At 41.9% G+C, this 15,944-nt stretch overlaps 1 protein-coding gene and 1 long non-coding RNA gene across 4 annotated transcripts in view; one reads left to right on the top strand and one right to left on the bottom strand.

Moving 5' to 3' along the window:
* The window catches only part of GALC (galactosylceramidase), a 57,279-nt gene extending 47,531 nt beyond the window's left edge, over positions 1 to 9,748 (bottom strand). Inside the window, exons 1-3 of one of the 2 annotated variants that reach the window (XM_055304036.1) lie at positions 9,521 to 9,748; positions 1,555 to 1,623; positions 1,230 to 1,293 (exon numbers count right to left, since the gene is read on the bottom strand). In XM_055304036.1, the coding sequence (XP_055160011.1) occupies positions 1,230 to 1,293; positions 1,555 to 1,623; positions 9,521 to 9,715 (328 nt within the window). In that variant the 5' untranslated portion in view covers positions 9,716 to 9,748. Of the gene's footprint in view, positions 1 to 1,229; positions 1,294 to 1,554; positions 1,628 to 9,520 lie in introns of those variants that run through there. The other variant, XM_055304037.1, reaches the window with a different exon arrangement.
* On the top strand, positions 9,492 to 13,933 carry LOC129496076 (uncharacterized). Of its 2 annotated transcripts, none has more exons than XR_008661653.1 (3): positions 9,492 to 9,586; positions 10,046 to 10,170; positions 13,220 to 13,933. It is a non-coding gene; the product is annotated as an uncharacterized LOC129496076 (long non-coding RNA). The 2 variants fall into 2 exon arrangements; XR_008661654.1 differs by having other exon boundaries at positions 12,755 to 13,933.
* Positions 13,934 to 15,944: the final 2,011 nt, after the last annotated feature.

The raw sequence follows: 15,944 nt of genomic DNA, 5'->3' as shown, positions 1-15,944 counted from the left end.
TATTTCATGTTTTTCATTACTCGAAGTATCATAAAGGTCTTGAAAAGCAAAACCACAACTTTCTATTATAAGCAGTATTGAGAGAAGTGTTATCAATTCATGTAATTAAAAAGTCCTAGAACCACATTCTCCCAGGCTTTGGTCTGGTCTCTCTGGGTCTTCAAATCCCCATGTCCAACACTGACTTCAGATCACCTCAACTTCCAGCTTCTCAATCCTACTTGTGAATCCCCGGGCCCCTAAGACCCATTCTCATACCCCCGGCCTTGAGCCTATAACATGCTTCGTTAAACCAAGATAACAGAGCTTTGAGAGAAGAAAGGGAAGAGTATACAACTGCACATCCCCTCTATAAAAAATCCTATCCTAACTTCCAAGGTGTGTCAAGGTAGCTGATACCAGTCCTCACGTGTTACCACACTTCACAAACATCTGCCCTTGTTTGGAAGGGCCTCACAAGGAGGGGGCCTTGCCCTTTTCTTTTCATTTCTATTTCATTTCATGAAATATTCTATTTCATTTCATTCTTTCATTACTAATTAAAACTAACACCACCATGCAGACATATCTTTTTAACCAAAATTATTCCCAAGTCACCAACAAGAACATGCTGTATACAGGCAATACTGTAAAGTTCACTAAAATGGAATCTGGCCTATAAATAATAAGCTGTATTAATACTGAGAGAATTTTTTTCTTCCTGTGCATCAACTGACTACATGGACGACACAAAGCCAATCAAAATGGTGATAAGTGAAGATTGAAAATTTAATGGTTAAAAATAATTTTGTTTTTAAAAGAAAAAAAGCTGTACATCTGAAATACTGATGACAACTTATATTTTTGCCACATATTTTATTTAAAACTAGTAACATAATAACATTTTACATGTTTTTTATGTTAAAAGTTCTTTTTGGAACTTCTCAATAAAAATTCCAAACTGTCTCTATGCTTCCTACTGAATATAGTTTTTTTAAAAACTGTGGGTTTGCTGCAGACTAATCCATTAAATAAGCAATCTAAAGTCCAAATACTATTTTATGAGAAGAAAAATGAGGATTTTGATATAAAATTTTTAATAGAGTAATAAAAGAACAATAAGAAACTATACATAAGCAATAATCAACATCAAAAATGTTGGTATCACTTATATTCTGATTCACAGTCCTTAAATTTAGGTATAGATTAAAACACTGAAGGAAAACAATCCCATTTCCCAAATCTCCTACCTGTTGTCTGCCCATCACCACCTATTTCGACTTTTAGAATATGCAAAGAGGCACCAAAGTTTGGCTGGGGAAAGAAGCAGGAGTATTAATACTGTAATTCACCAGATGAACAACAAAGTACATTAAGACAATTACTAATTACTGTCTTTGGTTTTAAATATCAGAAACCCAATTTCGAATAAATAGCAACTTCTTCCAAAAGTAATTTGCCGTTTGTTTGTTTTTTTAATGCTAGAATTGGGAAGGTGATCAATTCTACCACTGAAATTCACCATAGTTTATCAAAAATATCACAGGTGCCATTAAATAATTATTTTCTCATTACCTTAAAGAGATAATCCAATATTTGAGAACGATAGGGCTCTGGATAATTTACTAGAAGTCGGGAGGTTGCCTAAAAAAAAAGTTCAGAAGTACAAATAAATCCAATCATGAACATGTTTTCATAGTGCTGATGCACACCACACAACATGCCCGTGTTTAACCAGCTCTTGGGCAAAGTTGAGTGGTGAAAAGTCGTTTCCCAGGTTATTTTTTTACCAGCCTTTATTTTGTCCATCATTGGGCAAATAGGGCTGTTGTCTGTCCAAAAGCTAAAACACAGGATCCAAGCCTCAGCAGTTTTCTCTTCTACTGAGATGAGGGTTGACTGGGCAGTAAGTAAGCCAAGCAAGTCTATTAATGAACCTCATGATCACAGATTTGTCCTGGGGACCTGAACTCAGAGAGTGGTTATTAGAAGAAATGAAACTCAGGTTCTCTATCTTAAGACCATTTGATAACTACAATATCTGGGGGCCAGGATGGAAAGGATTAATATCAGGTAATTTTTTTCACTCATTATCTTGCAAGAAATTATTACAAGCAGCAATACCAAAAGGAATCACTACTCTCCCCATCTTTACTAGAGATTTCTAAGTTCTGTTACTATTAAGCATGAGTACACAATTATCCCCAGGCCAAGGAAACCTCACATTGGCATCAGAATGCATGAAAAGACAGAGCGGCAGGTTGCAGAGACCAACACGTGATCACACCTAATCCACGGCCGACGACTGCTTCAACAAAGAAATCACAAAACCAACAGTGGACCAATAATATATCTTCTGGGGAGCACTATGCACAAAGGAATAAAAGAAATAGGTTTGGGGATGCCTGGGTGGCTTAGTAGTTGAGCATTTGCCTTTGGCTCAGGGCATGATCCTGGATATCCGGTGAGTCCCAACCGGGCTTCTTGCATGGCTTCTTGCATGCTTCTCTCTCTGCCTGTGTCTCTGCCTTTCTCTCTTTGTGTCTTTCATGAATAAATCAATAAAATATCTTAAAAATAAAAAGGAAATAGGTTTTAACCTGAATCAGCGGCATGTCCCTTGGCTTAGAAGCCAGACAGCTCTATGTTCAAAGCACTGAGGGTAAGACACCCAACTCTTATGGGGCTCGATGTTCTGTTTCCCACTCTCACATATGCTACCACTGAATTCTAGTGGCACCTTATCCATCCCCTCACTTCAACCCTACTTCCTTCACCAGGCCCCCTTCAGTCATTAGTCTGAGACCAGGTCTCAGGGCCTCCCATCTGCCTCCCTGTAATCTATCCTCCACACTCCTTGCCAGATTAATCTTCCAAAAACACAAATCTAAACACAAAGGCACTCTGTATAAACCTGCCAAGACTGCTCCTCTGCCACGAGCTTTCAGGATAAAGTTCAAATTGCTCCCTTTTATACCCAAATCTTTAACTATTTGGATAGTAACTCTTACACGTTACCCAGTACCACTCTCATGCCTTCTATCTAGATATATCAAACTACTTTTTCTCTTTCTTCTGTCTGGAGTGCATTCTACACCCTTATGTGGCCAACTCCAAAGCATCCTCTTCAGGGAAGGTCCCCTTCTGTTCCTCCCCTATATTTGTTGTAGGTGGCTCTCCTGTGCACTCCCCTGGCTTCCAATCTACAACTCTACTGTAACTCTTCTAACCTTGCACCCTACTCACCACCCCACTTCTCTGTCTCAACTCTGAGTTCCTTGAGGACAAGAACTATGTCTTACTCAAGTTCATACCCCCGTTTCTTCTCTTATTCAGTCAACATTAAATATCTTTTATGGTATTGTTTGTTGCATAGACAAAATAATAGACACAGACAAAGTAATAGAGGAGGCTTTGAGTCAGAAGGAGCTTGCATCCCAATTGCATCATTTACGAGCCAGGTGACCAAGCTAGGTGATCTGTTGTAAAGTAGGCTTTCCCACTCCTTAGAACTCCTTCAGCTGTTCTAAGGCTAAGGTAAGATGTATGTAAAGGACATAGCACAGTAGCTGGCACACGGTGAGCTCTCATTAAATGACAGGCATTGTACAAATTGTCTTTAAAAATACAGTCACCATTCTCAAAGAGCTTACAGACTGGTGGAGGCTCAAACATTAGACACTCTGTAAGTGAGTGAACACTGTATATGCACAATAACCCAGCCTTGATCAAAGAGAAACAATGCTTCCCACCCTGAAGTATGTCATTAGAACAATACGTTTGGCTGTTTGGAGGTTATTTTGCCTCCGCGCACTCCTATCCTTAACACAGAACATGCAAACTTTGAGCAAACACACCACATCATTGTGCTACTGCAAGCCTATACAAGCCTATGTCATTCTCAATGCAAAAGAATTAGTCAATAGCAATAGTTCAGAGTAGTATAGCCAAATGTTGAAATGCACCAGCAAGGAGTAACAAATTACCAGTCACCCTCCTTGAAAAAGGCCTGGAGCTATTTCCAAACAGCCCAGGAAGAAGCTGTAGCACAAGGGCTGACACACAGTAAGTTCTCAATAAATGGCAGACATTTTATACCCAAGTATGTTTTTCATGCAACTTACTTCTGATGAAACAGGATGATATTAACCAAAATAATCATGTGCCAGATGCCATCCCAAGCACTTTACATCTATCCTCCTGATGCTCCCACCAGGTTTCAAGGTCTCCTCAGAAAAGAAACTGAGACACTGAGAGATTAAATAACCTGCCCATGGCTGTACAGTGAATGGCAGGGCCCAGATGGGACCCCTGACAATCTGCTCTTAAACCCACATTCTTAACTACTGTCCCATACTGCCTTCCCTATCAGATTGGAGGATAAAGTAAGAACATTCCAAACCTACTGCCACAAACTGTACAACATACCAAGGACTCCACAAATAAGTCTAAAGTGACGTGCAAATATAGTTTTGCAACCATTTTCATTCAATCAATATTTATGAAGCTTCTAAGATGAGGAACGCACTATGCACAGGGACACTATCAAATGGATGAGTATCCTACTAAGTCATGCAACATTCTTCTCATTTAAATAATCTTAAATGGAGTTAATAAATATAAAATAAGGAAAAAATAAATAAATAAAAAATAATGAAGACCTCCATTTTTCAGCAAGTTTAAATATTGGATTTAATGCCACAAGTAAAGATACTAGGACAGATGGGTCCTCATTTAATGATACACTGGCTAGTCTAGGTTTAAACCACAATAATAAAAAGAATGTAGTAAACACACACACACACACACACACACACACACATTGACCAATTAGTCCACGTTACCCTGAAATATACTCCAGCACCTATGAGTAAAGTTGCAACATCAGAAAATAAAAGCATAAAAATCAAGAAGAATAAGTTGGGTTAAGGAAAAGTTGTGCCTCTCCCCACTCTAAAACGCCCTCCACCCCACAAAGCAGGTCAGAGCAGCTATAGACCAGGTCATCCATTCTAGCCTAAGCCACAATGGTTGCCTTTTTCTTTTTGTAATGCAAATGTAGGACTTAAGCGTTGATTGCCAAGGCATCCACTTTTCAACAGTAATTATGTTTTATGGTATGTATACTTAAAAAGTTACCCAAATCATTTTGCTAACTTGAAACCCTAGAGTTTTGCCAAGTTAAGTTCGATGATAGAAAGTCATTAAATATGTAGATCTCTACCAAATATAAAATGTTGAAACATTAATTACTGAACACAAGTTTATCTACTTTTGGTTTCTTGTTAACAGAAGGTAAAGATATCTGGATCTGTTAGTAAACACGTCCTGTGCTATACTGAAAAACTGTTATTATTTTTTTAGAGGCATATCCCTCTAGAAATTATGAAATGTACTCATAAATTTGCCAATATACAAAGTGCTAGTAAATAGTTTACAACTGCTTACTCACTAGTTTTCACTAGAAATTAACGTTTCTAAGACTTAAGGATTCTAACAATATATGTAATTAAACATACAAGAAATAAGAGAAACAACTCTAGGCAAGGAAAGTAGGATGTATTTTAGCTAAGGTATGAGGTATGGAGATGCATTTTTCTTAAAGCAAATGAAAGTAATTTTGTCCTAAAATAGACAAATTAAATGGATATAGAAAATAGGGAAAAGGAAAAAAAATAAAAGAGAGGGAGAGAGAATTTTATCTTGTGTAGGCAAGCTAGCTAAAAATAATTTATTATAAACTTTTTTAAATAAGCTTTAATAAATAGTGTACTTCTAAAAACTAAAGCTTAGTTTTCTTTCATCTGCTAAAAGGACACTTTTCTTAGACTATTGGTCTGTTCTTGATAAGACTGTAAGGTTTTTAAGTAATTTGCCTAGGAAATAAGATTCTGTATTTCATCAAAATAACTTCCTATTTTTCAAGCTATCATGTCTTTGATTACTTAAGAAAACGAGTCTTCTCTATTTAAAGAGCTAAGTTTCATTCTTTTCTCAATAAATTATATAACTTTCTGTATTTGCCTATGAAGTCTTTAATTGTAATTTTGGTGAAAGTTATTTAAATAGATAACTAATATTTCACAGTGATCTATGATTCTACATAATCAAGTATTTTAAAGCCTTTTGATATTTCTGACAAACTTCCAGAATCAAATTCTAAATGAAGTCTTTTTAAACTTTAACTAATTTTGGGATTTTCCAGAGGGTCCTGGACCATCTCAAATGATTTGCTCCTTCTTATAAAAAGAGAGATCACAGACTGATTAGGCTTATCTGATATGTTAAACTATATGGAAAGCCTTGTCAAGTAATGAGAAATCTTTTTTAGGTTAATTTGTGTGGATATGTGTGATTGATATAAGTGTTCCAGAAATCATATGAAATTCCTAGATACCTACTATGTCCCTGGTATAATACTGTCACTTATAATTGTAGTTATTATCTAGAATGTTATATGTCACAGAAATAACCAAAGATCCTCGCCAATTCCATTGTAATGAACTCCCATCAAGGTGTTTAATGTGGCTATTTCTAAGCCTTTAAGTTTTCCTGGCAGCCTTACCAGGTGAGTTAAGAAAGGCCACTTTTTGGGAGGCCCAAAAATGTCAGGATATTTGGGAGACCTTAAGAAAGGAATTCACTCACATCTGCAGGTATTGTAAGTGACTGGCCAGCCCTGAGAGACTTTGAGAGTCCAATCTGAGATTCCTTGTGGAAAAAAAAAAAAAAAAATCCAGCAAAGCGCACTTAGAAAAGCCTATCTGATCAAACCAGTTTAAATGAGATGGTCAAAGATGTTTAAATATTTCACAATATTACCCAAGTCTTTGAACGCATTCTTGAGCCCCAGGATCACAGACCTGGTTTCATGGCAGGACCCTTTAAGCTTGGTACAATGGCTACAGACTGGATTTCAGACTATCGTCTGTATAATTATTATAGGAGTGCTATCTAATCCTACTTAGATGTGTATTTTCTGTGTGACAACATGCCCTACCCCTGGCTTTTAACCTATCTGATATCTAGGGTCAGCACTGACTCTGATGCCTAACATCAGGTGGATTGTAGTGGAAACCCTGACAGTTTTTTTTCCTTTTTTGAAATGCAAATGCCTGAGGGCAGACTTCAAAAAAGGTATCCACTTCAAAGATGGCTATGTCAAAGAAACACAATGCCAGCCACACTCCTAGACCAAGAACAAGGCTGCCCACAGGGGGAAACTCAGCCTTCTTTATTTTAAAGACCTTGGTTGATTTCAGTAACTGACCATTTAGGTTGCTTGTTTTTCCTCTTCCTGCAGTTTAAATTCCCCTTTTTAAGTTTTAAAGTCACCAGTGAGTGAGCCTGCATTAAAAAACAGGACCTCAGGGGCTTGCACACTGGAGCTCCTGCTCTCTTCCTCCTTTCCCCACAACCTTGCTGTGTAACCCAAGGTGTGCCATGTGCTTGTCAGGATCTGTGAATAATAAAACTTTTTTTTTTTTCAAAGTTTCCCGGTGGCATTTGCTTCAACGTGGATGGAACTGGAGGGTATTATGCTGAGTGAAGTAAGTCAATCGGAGAAGGACAAACAGTGTATGTTCTCACTCATTTGGGGAATGTGAATAATAGTGAAGGGGAATATAAGGGAAGGGAGAAGAAATATGTGGGAGATATCAGAAAGGGACACAGAACATGAAGACTTCTAACTCTGGGAAATGAACTAGGGGTGGTGGAAGGGGAGGAGGGCGGGGGGTGGGGGTGAATGGGTGACGGGCACGGAGGGGGACACTTGACGGGATGAGCACTGGGTGTTATTCTGTATGTTGGTAAATTGAACACCAATAAAAATTAATTTATAATAAAAAAAAAAAACAAAGTTTCCCGGTGGTTATTGCCGAGGACATCTTACGACCATAATTTAAGAACCATAAGGGCCAATCGAGCCACAACACGGGTTATGGTAGGCTGAGATCAGCACAAAACATCCATTCAGCAAGCAAGCAGTCAAGCTAGTTCTGAAATGCATCTGAATATACAAGCTCCATCTGACTCAACCTAACAAACAACTCATTCAAGAGTTAGGCCTTAACATCATAGAAAATTAGCTCTGGTTGTGATTTGGGGTACAACGGAAGGGGGGAAACAAAGACAGGAAAAAGGTCATCGTGGGCATGTGATAGAAGCAAATAAATTTTGTTAGAGCCAAGAAGAATCATGCTACTGCTAAAGCAAGCTCCCAGGCCTAGAGGCCACCTGTCAACATGACTAGGAAACTTAGACAACTACCAGCTGTGCCCACACAATTTTACACAAAGCTGGAAATGGTCCTCACGTCTCCCTTCACTTAAATCTTACAGAATGCCCAGGTAACATGAACTCATCCCCACCCCCCACCCCCGCCCCGCAACTATCACAGCCAAGAGAGAACTAAGATATGCCAATTAAATGCAGTTGGTATTCTGGATGACATCCTGGAACAGAAAATGGGCATTAGGTAACTACGAAGGAAATACGAAGTGTGGATTTCCATATGTTATTAATCCTGGTTGTGACAAAGGTAGAAGGTACCTTACCTATGGGATGGGGGATGCTGGTAACAGAAAAAGGGCTGCAGGGCGTATGGGAACTCTGTATTATCTTGGAAACTTTTCTGTAAATCTAGAACTACTCTAAAATTAAGTTCACGTATTAGAAAAAGGTCTCTCCCTACTTAGTATGAGAATCAATTGGTGTTATTTGTCAACATGCAAGTTCTCAGGCCCCCGACCCGGAACTACAGTCTGAATGAGGCGTGCAGTTTACCAAGCATACCAGGTGATGCTCATACCCCCTAAGGGTGGTGGCGAGCCACCTGGGCTGCTGACCAGGTGCAGTCTCCCCCTCCCTGCACACAGACACTGCCACCAATTTGACACAGAGGCACCAACCTTTGGGGGGGAGGAGGGGGCAACTCGCCCCACCTTGGGCCTTAATGACTCCCAAGAAACAGTGAACCATCCTAGACTACCGGTTGATCCTAATGTAGCCTGCCATTAAAAACAAAAGAACGGGGGGGGGGGGGGGGAGTCCCAAGTGGCCTATTACCTTCCTAAAGATGCCCTGAGGCACCTGTCGCGCCCCCAAACAAGAACGTGCTGTGCACTGGCCCCTCTGACGTCAGCCCACCGCACCCTGCAGTAGTGGTCCAGGGCTCCCGACCCCCCCCCCACCTGCCCGACCCTCTGCGGGGGGAGGGGGCGTCCTCCCGGGAGGAGTGATGCTCCCCCGCTCCCTGGCCATTTCCGGAGCGACCCTGAGGAATGCCGTCTCTGCGGCAAAGGGAGGCGGGGCGCCCGGGTGAAAGGACGAGCCACACGAGTCACTTGTTCGGTGGGCCTCCGCATCCTCTATTAAAACTGAGTCCATCGGCCAGTCCAAAGCGCGCTTCTGGCGGGGACCGCGACTGGAGAGCGCCGCGGGGGCTTCTGGGACGCCCCCCCCCCGGCCACCGCCGCGGGGGCTTCTGGGACGCCCCCCCCCCCGGCCACCGCCGCGCGATCCGCCGCGCGCCGCTCACCCCGCCGCCGCTGACTGCCCCGACGCCGTCGAACTCCCGGCCCAGCCCGTCGGAGTCGTCCAGCACGTACGCGCCGCCGGGCACCAGCAGCGCGCACAGCAGTAGGGGCACCGCGGCGTGGCCCGCCGAACCCGCGGCGGCCGTCATGGCTTTCCCTCGGCGTTGCCGGGAAGCCTGCAGTGGGCGCTCGGCCATTGTGTGGGTCACATGACTCCGGTGCCCAGGGAGGCGGGTCCGGCTGCCGCCATGATGGGAAAGGGCAGGAGGGCGCTGACGCCGGGGCCGCCATCTTGGTTGCGGGCCACACGTCGCCGGCGCAGCCGCAGTAGTGGTGTAGTGTGGTGGGGGTGGCCGAGGGAGGTTTTTCCGGTCGCGACTTTGGCGCGGGTGGCGCGGGCGGGGAGGGGGGGTGTCTTCAAACGAAGTCACTTCTGTGCTGCTTTTCAGGCCTGCGTGCTGGAGCACGTGAGCGAAGGAAGTGGCTGCTGAGAAGGCATTTCTGATCCCAAAAATCTTTCTTTGCAGGCCCGTGGGATGGAGACCCCCAAAATGGCAAAGAGAAGACCCAAAGGCTATAGGACACACGAGTTTTCATCTTCAGAGCCCTATTTGGAATCAGATTGTTTTGTCCCTTAACTACAAACCTAAATGTAAGTTTCAGGATCACAGTAATCCTAGGAGGCAAAGTCTCCCATCTGTGCAGTCCCAAAAAAAGGAGGTTCTCAAGCCCTTCTGTTACCCCTGTGTTCCTAGTATACAATAGCTGTGCTTGCTTTTTCTCCTCTTAAATTACTATAGATCTATTTTGGGTTGACCAAAGACAGTCCCAGCTTATTATGTCTATTGTTCTAATATAAATTATTAATAGTGCCCCTTTCACCCTCAAAAAGTGTTCTGGCTTGGATGGTAAGTTATGTAGTTCCCTGTATATGGGCCGCTTTTTCTTCCATTGCTGCTTCTTCCAGTACAGCACATGTCTGAACTCTTCTCTACCACCACCATTCCATGATACAAGTCAGTAACCATGCAGGTTGGATAGATTTATCTTTCCAGAACTCACTCTGGTCCGTCCTTTCTAATAATGATCTAATAATAACTTAAGCCAGCATTTGAGAACCAGTGGGTATAATCCACAAATGGTAAATGAATGCTAAACCCCCTACCAATTCTGAGATTTTTATATCTGTGATATGTATATAACATGCGTAACAAGGTAACGAGAAGGGAAGTACCAGGGTGGAAATAGAAAAAAAAAAAAAAATACCGTACGCAAGAAACTGAGAAGTTGAAACCAGTACCCAGCATACGTCATCCTGTAACACGTCATTGTACCTGTGTTTGAAAGGCACACCACAAATATTTGCATACCTTGTGTTCTCTATAGAAGAGGAAACACAGAATACTTAACGGAAAAAAAAAAATGTTCTCATCCCTAGAATATATTACTAGTTCCTATTAGTTCATATATCAAAGTTAATTCCTTACACAGAAAACACCTAGTTTCAAATTTCTAATCTATGTTCAGGAAACCATTAGAAAAGAAAGTTTCTAAGAGAAAGGGAACTAAATATAAGTGGAGGAAGAGAGATCTGTGGACTGTTGAACACAGGAATCAGGTTTGCTCAAGAGGTGAGATAAAGGCAAGTAGCAGTTATCAGACAAGTAATCATGCGTTCAGCTTCCTTTGCTTCTGTGGATTGGGGTGTGATAGAAACAAGAAAAGGAGTGCTTCTCAGTTCTCAAATTTCAGATGAGTTTTGAACATAAAGACAAGTCTTTGTCTTAAAGGAGCAGTGTGGGGATCCCTGGGTGGCGCAGCGGTTTGGCGCCTGCCTTTGGCCCAGGGCGCGATCCTGGAGACCCGGGATCGAATCCCACGTCGGGCTCCCAGTGCATGGAGCCTGCTTCTCCCTCTGCCTGTGTCTCTGCGCCTCTCTCTCTCTGTGACTATCGTAAATAAATTAAAAAAAAAATTAAAAAAAAAATAAAGGAGCAGTGTGTCTGAGTATCACAGCTGCACTTGAGCCACAGCAAATTTCTCATTTTCCCAAAGTGAAAAATATGATTAAAATCGGATGGTCTGGGCAACCTGGGTGGCTCAGCAGTTTACTGCCTGCCTTTGGTCCAGGGCATGATCCTGAGGACCGGAATGGAGTCCCACATCAGGTTCCCCGCAGGGAGCCTGTTTCTCCCTCTGCCTGTGTCTCTCATAAATAAATAAAATCTTTTTTAAAAAATCGGATGGTCTCCTGAGAAAGATGAAAGATCTTGCCTTTTAATGAAAAGTTACTGATAAGTCTCATTGTAGTCTGTCATCTCGAGAAAATGGCTCTACTTTTAAAAATCTGAATTCAGCCCTCACAAGGGCAGAGGCCAAGACTTTTTCTTCTGTATACTTCCCAAGTGGAGTGTCCAAACTGCAGTAGGTACTCCATACATATCAGTTGAACCGAACTTAAAAAAAAAATCGCTGTAAAAATGATGCCTGAAATCACTGGGGTAAGGATGGAACTTTTAAAACCTATGGAAACATCTGGATGACTATTTGGAAAAAGATCAAATTTTGGATCTGTGCTTCACAAACTGCAAATGGATAGAGCTCTAAATGTAAAATATGAAACCTGACAATTTCTAATACAAAACATGGGTAAATTCCTGTATAACTTGGAGGTCTAAATAATGACTTAATATCTCGATACAGAAAAATAGAAGTTTAATTTTAAAAAATCACAATATCCTATGAGGGGGATAAGGAAAAAGGATTTATTTACAATAGAAAGTAGAAACACTTAAAAGTAGAAGCTCCTCTGCATAAAAGAGTACAAAGTATATACCTTCATGAACTATCCTGTAACATCTGCTGTTTATCTCATTTTTTTCAACTTAGATAGTTGCTTCATTGTAATTTTAATAATGTCACTCTGTTCAGTGACTTATAAAATACATGTAGGGATTCTGTTAATTCAAGACCTTATCTAAAAACAATGACGATAGTTCTGAGGGCAGGATCCACGTAATGGAATAAATTACATACTGCTTACTAAACATGGTCTTAAGTAGAACTCAGATAAAAACTGCTACAGCAACGAGCAATGTGGTATAGAGTAAGAATTAGTCCTGGAGTCCCAGCCTACTTGACTGCTCTCCACAAATTAGGACAATTCTGGCGGAAAAGATTATTCATGTCTTCATCCTAATCTGAATTTTTTTTTTTTCCGATTTTGTTATCTACAGTCATTCAAGCCCATGACACATGTGGCTGATTCCCCAGGGTGCAGGTCTTGGTGGGAGGCAGATGCCACTGTTTCAGGAGTGAAGGAGCCAGATCATCCCAATTGCAGCTCCAAGCAGCGGGGGGGTGTAGCAGTGACCAGCCTCCCACAAGCCAGTTCCTTGAACCTGTGACTTTGATCGTGTAAAGGTAACTAGATGGATGTATGGGCCGCAAAGAGAGCACCCCGGAGCCATGCATGTCAGAGTCCAGAGAAGCACCAGCACCAAGGCTCCCTCAGAGGAGCCCTGAGCGCCTGGAACAGCAGGGTCAAAGTGCCATCCTAACCTATGGCTCAGGCACGGTGACCTGGGCTGCCTTTCTGGTCCTCTGGCTCTGTCCTGTTTCACAAACAAGCCTGGTTGGGCACTTCAGCAGTTCTGTGCCTTATCCTGATTTCTAAGTCATTCACTTTCTGCTCAAATCAGCTACAGGTGGTGCTGTTGTCCTCAGCAGAGAACCCCGTGCAATACACCAGGCTGCCGTCCGGAGCATAGGCAATCACGGAAAAGATTTCTCAGCCTCCTGTGTCTGCATTCCCCACCCCTCTGACCTTAGGCTTTAAAACACTGTCTTTGCCACCTCTCGTTCTTCCGTTGGTCATTGTTGCTGCATGGATTTGCTCAAATCAGAGAAATCCAGAAAGTTTGGCTCTCCTCTGTGTTACACCCTTGATTCAGCTGTTCGTCTTTGGATCTTTTTTTGCACTGTTGCCAGGGGAAGAATTTTAGAATCCTCCTAATCCCAAACCTGAAGCATGAAGAAAATGACAGTTTCCACCCCTCAAAATATTTTTTTTTCAAACATCTAGTGCAATACTTTACAGCAAATATAAGGCAAAGCACATATGTAATTTGAAATTTCCTGTAGCACATTAAAAAAAAAAAAAAAAAGATGAGGGGTGTTTAGGTGGCTCAAGTGTGACCTCGGGATCCTGGGATGAAGCCCCACATCTAGCTCTCTGCTCAGCGGGGAGTTGGCTTCTCCCTCTCCCTCTGCCTGCTGCTCCTCCTGCTTGCAGTCTCTCTTGCTCTCTCTGTGTCAAATAAATAAATGAAATCTTTAAAAAAATAAAAATTAAAAAACTAAAAAGCAGATGAGATCAATTTTAACAATATCTTTTGTTTAATCCCAAATACCCACGTATGATCAAATATGTAATCAATATAAAATATATTAATAGAGCATTTTGTGTTCTTTTTTTCATATGAAGTCTCCAAAAACCCATTTTTGGGTTTACCCATTGTGTATTTTACAAGTACATCACATCTCTGTATTCGCTACATTTTAAGTGCACATGTGGTCAGCAGCTCCTGTATCGGACAGACCAGATCTAGTGTATGCTGGGCCCTGGGCTAGGTACACTCAGTGAATGTCTACCTCTGTGGCTAAAGATGAGGCTGAAGTATATCTACTCTTTGCTAGAGTCCCCATAACAAAATACAACAAATGGTGGCTTAAACAACAGAAACTTCTTTTCTCAGGATTCTGAAGTTCAAGATCAAGATGACAGGAGATTTTGTTTCTTCTGAGGCGTCTCTCCTTGGGTTACAGGTGGTCACATTTCTCTGTGTCCTCATGTGATCTTTCCTCTGTGCTTACAAGTCAATGGTGTCTCCTTGTGCATCCAAATCTCTTGTTATAAGGACACCAGTCAGATTGGGCGAGGGCCCATGCTAACAGTTTCACTGTAATTTAACCCCCTCTTTAAATAATCACTTCCAAATACAGTCACATTCTAAGGCACTGGGTGTTAGGGCTTAAATATACAAATTTGAGGGGGACACGTTTCAGCTTGTACAGTCTGCAAGCTTGGGTAAGTATCACCCCATTGCTCAACAATAACGCACCACTGAGTATATGGCTGATCTCTGATCAATAAACTTACAATCAAAGTCATCAAAAGAGTTTAGAATTTTCCTCAGAAAACTTAAATGTGGGGTGCTGGGTGGCTCAGTTGGTTAAGCGTCTGCCTTCAGCTCCAGTCATAGAGCTGGTCCAGTCATAGTCTCAGTCATGGTCTCAGGGTCCTGGGATGGAGCCCCACATCACATCAGGCTTCCTGCTCTGCGGGGAGTCTGCTTCTCCTTCTCCTTCTGTTCCTCCTCCCCCACCCACCCCGCCCCACTTCTACTCCCTCTCTCTCTTTTTCTATCTCAAATAAAATCTTAAAAAAAGAAAAATATATAATTTTGTGTCCAAGGGAAAAATCTGTTGCACAAACAACATACCACTGTGTATTTTGAGAATTCACGACTGTGCACACATAAGTCACACAAGACTGGAAGTAGGAAAGAATAGTTCCCCATTTCTTTTTATAGACTATCCTGCTCCTCCCAAGGCACACCTGACAGGTGCTATTTTGTATGACTTACCTTGTGCTGTTGTGGTTTGGAAATATCCTTCCTTCCATATCTAAATATCTAAGGTCTTCTCATTATTTTTTTTATTTATTTGACAGAGAGAGAGAGAGAGAGCACAAGCATGAGGAGCACCAGGCAGAGGGAAAGGGAGAAGCAGGCTTCCCGCAGAGCAGGAGCTCAATGTGGGGCTCAGTCCCAGGACCCTGGGATCACGACCCAAGTTTAAGGCAGATGCCCAACCAACTGAGCCACCCAGGCACCCAAGTCTTTTCATTTTTAAAGCTACAGCTGAACACTACCTGCTTCTTACATTTTCCTTGACTGCTCTGTTTAAAGCAACCTTCCCTTCCTCTAATCTCTCATGCGTCTTCTTTATAAGACTCTCCAGTTGGACAAAGGTGAAGTCCCAATTATAATTCATTATAATTTCTATTACAGCAGCGCAGTGTTATGCTATGGCACAGACAGTGTCTGTTCATCGTAGATACCTAACAAGTGTTGATAAATATTTGTGGAAAGATTTGCTGAGAGAATATTTACTCTGAAGGTTCAAAATAATACCTCTTTAACTTGCTGCCAAAACTCCACCCTGGGGGATTCAGCCCTTGTGTTTCAGATGTTGTTAGAATCCATTAGCCATAGAATCTTTCAGGAGATCATATTTGGGTTGCAGGAGGAAGGAATAAAACAAGTAGGTCCAGGACATCTGAGAGAGGCAGGGAAGGAGTGGAAAACAATAGAACTAAGAGGCTTAACCAATTTTTTTCACTATACTGAGAGTGTACCCTGG

The sequence above is a fragment of the Nyctereutes procyonoides genome, unplaced genomic scaffold, assembly GCF_905146905.1.
Source record: "Nyctereutes procyonoides isolate TBG_1078 unplaced genomic scaffold, NYPRO_anot_genome, whole genome shotgun sequence".
Classification (NCBI taxonomy): Eukaryota; Metazoa; Chordata; class Mammalia; order Carnivora; family Canidae; genus Nyctereutes; species Nyctereutes procyonoides.
This window is presented reverse-complemented; position numbering and strand designations above follow the sequence as displayed.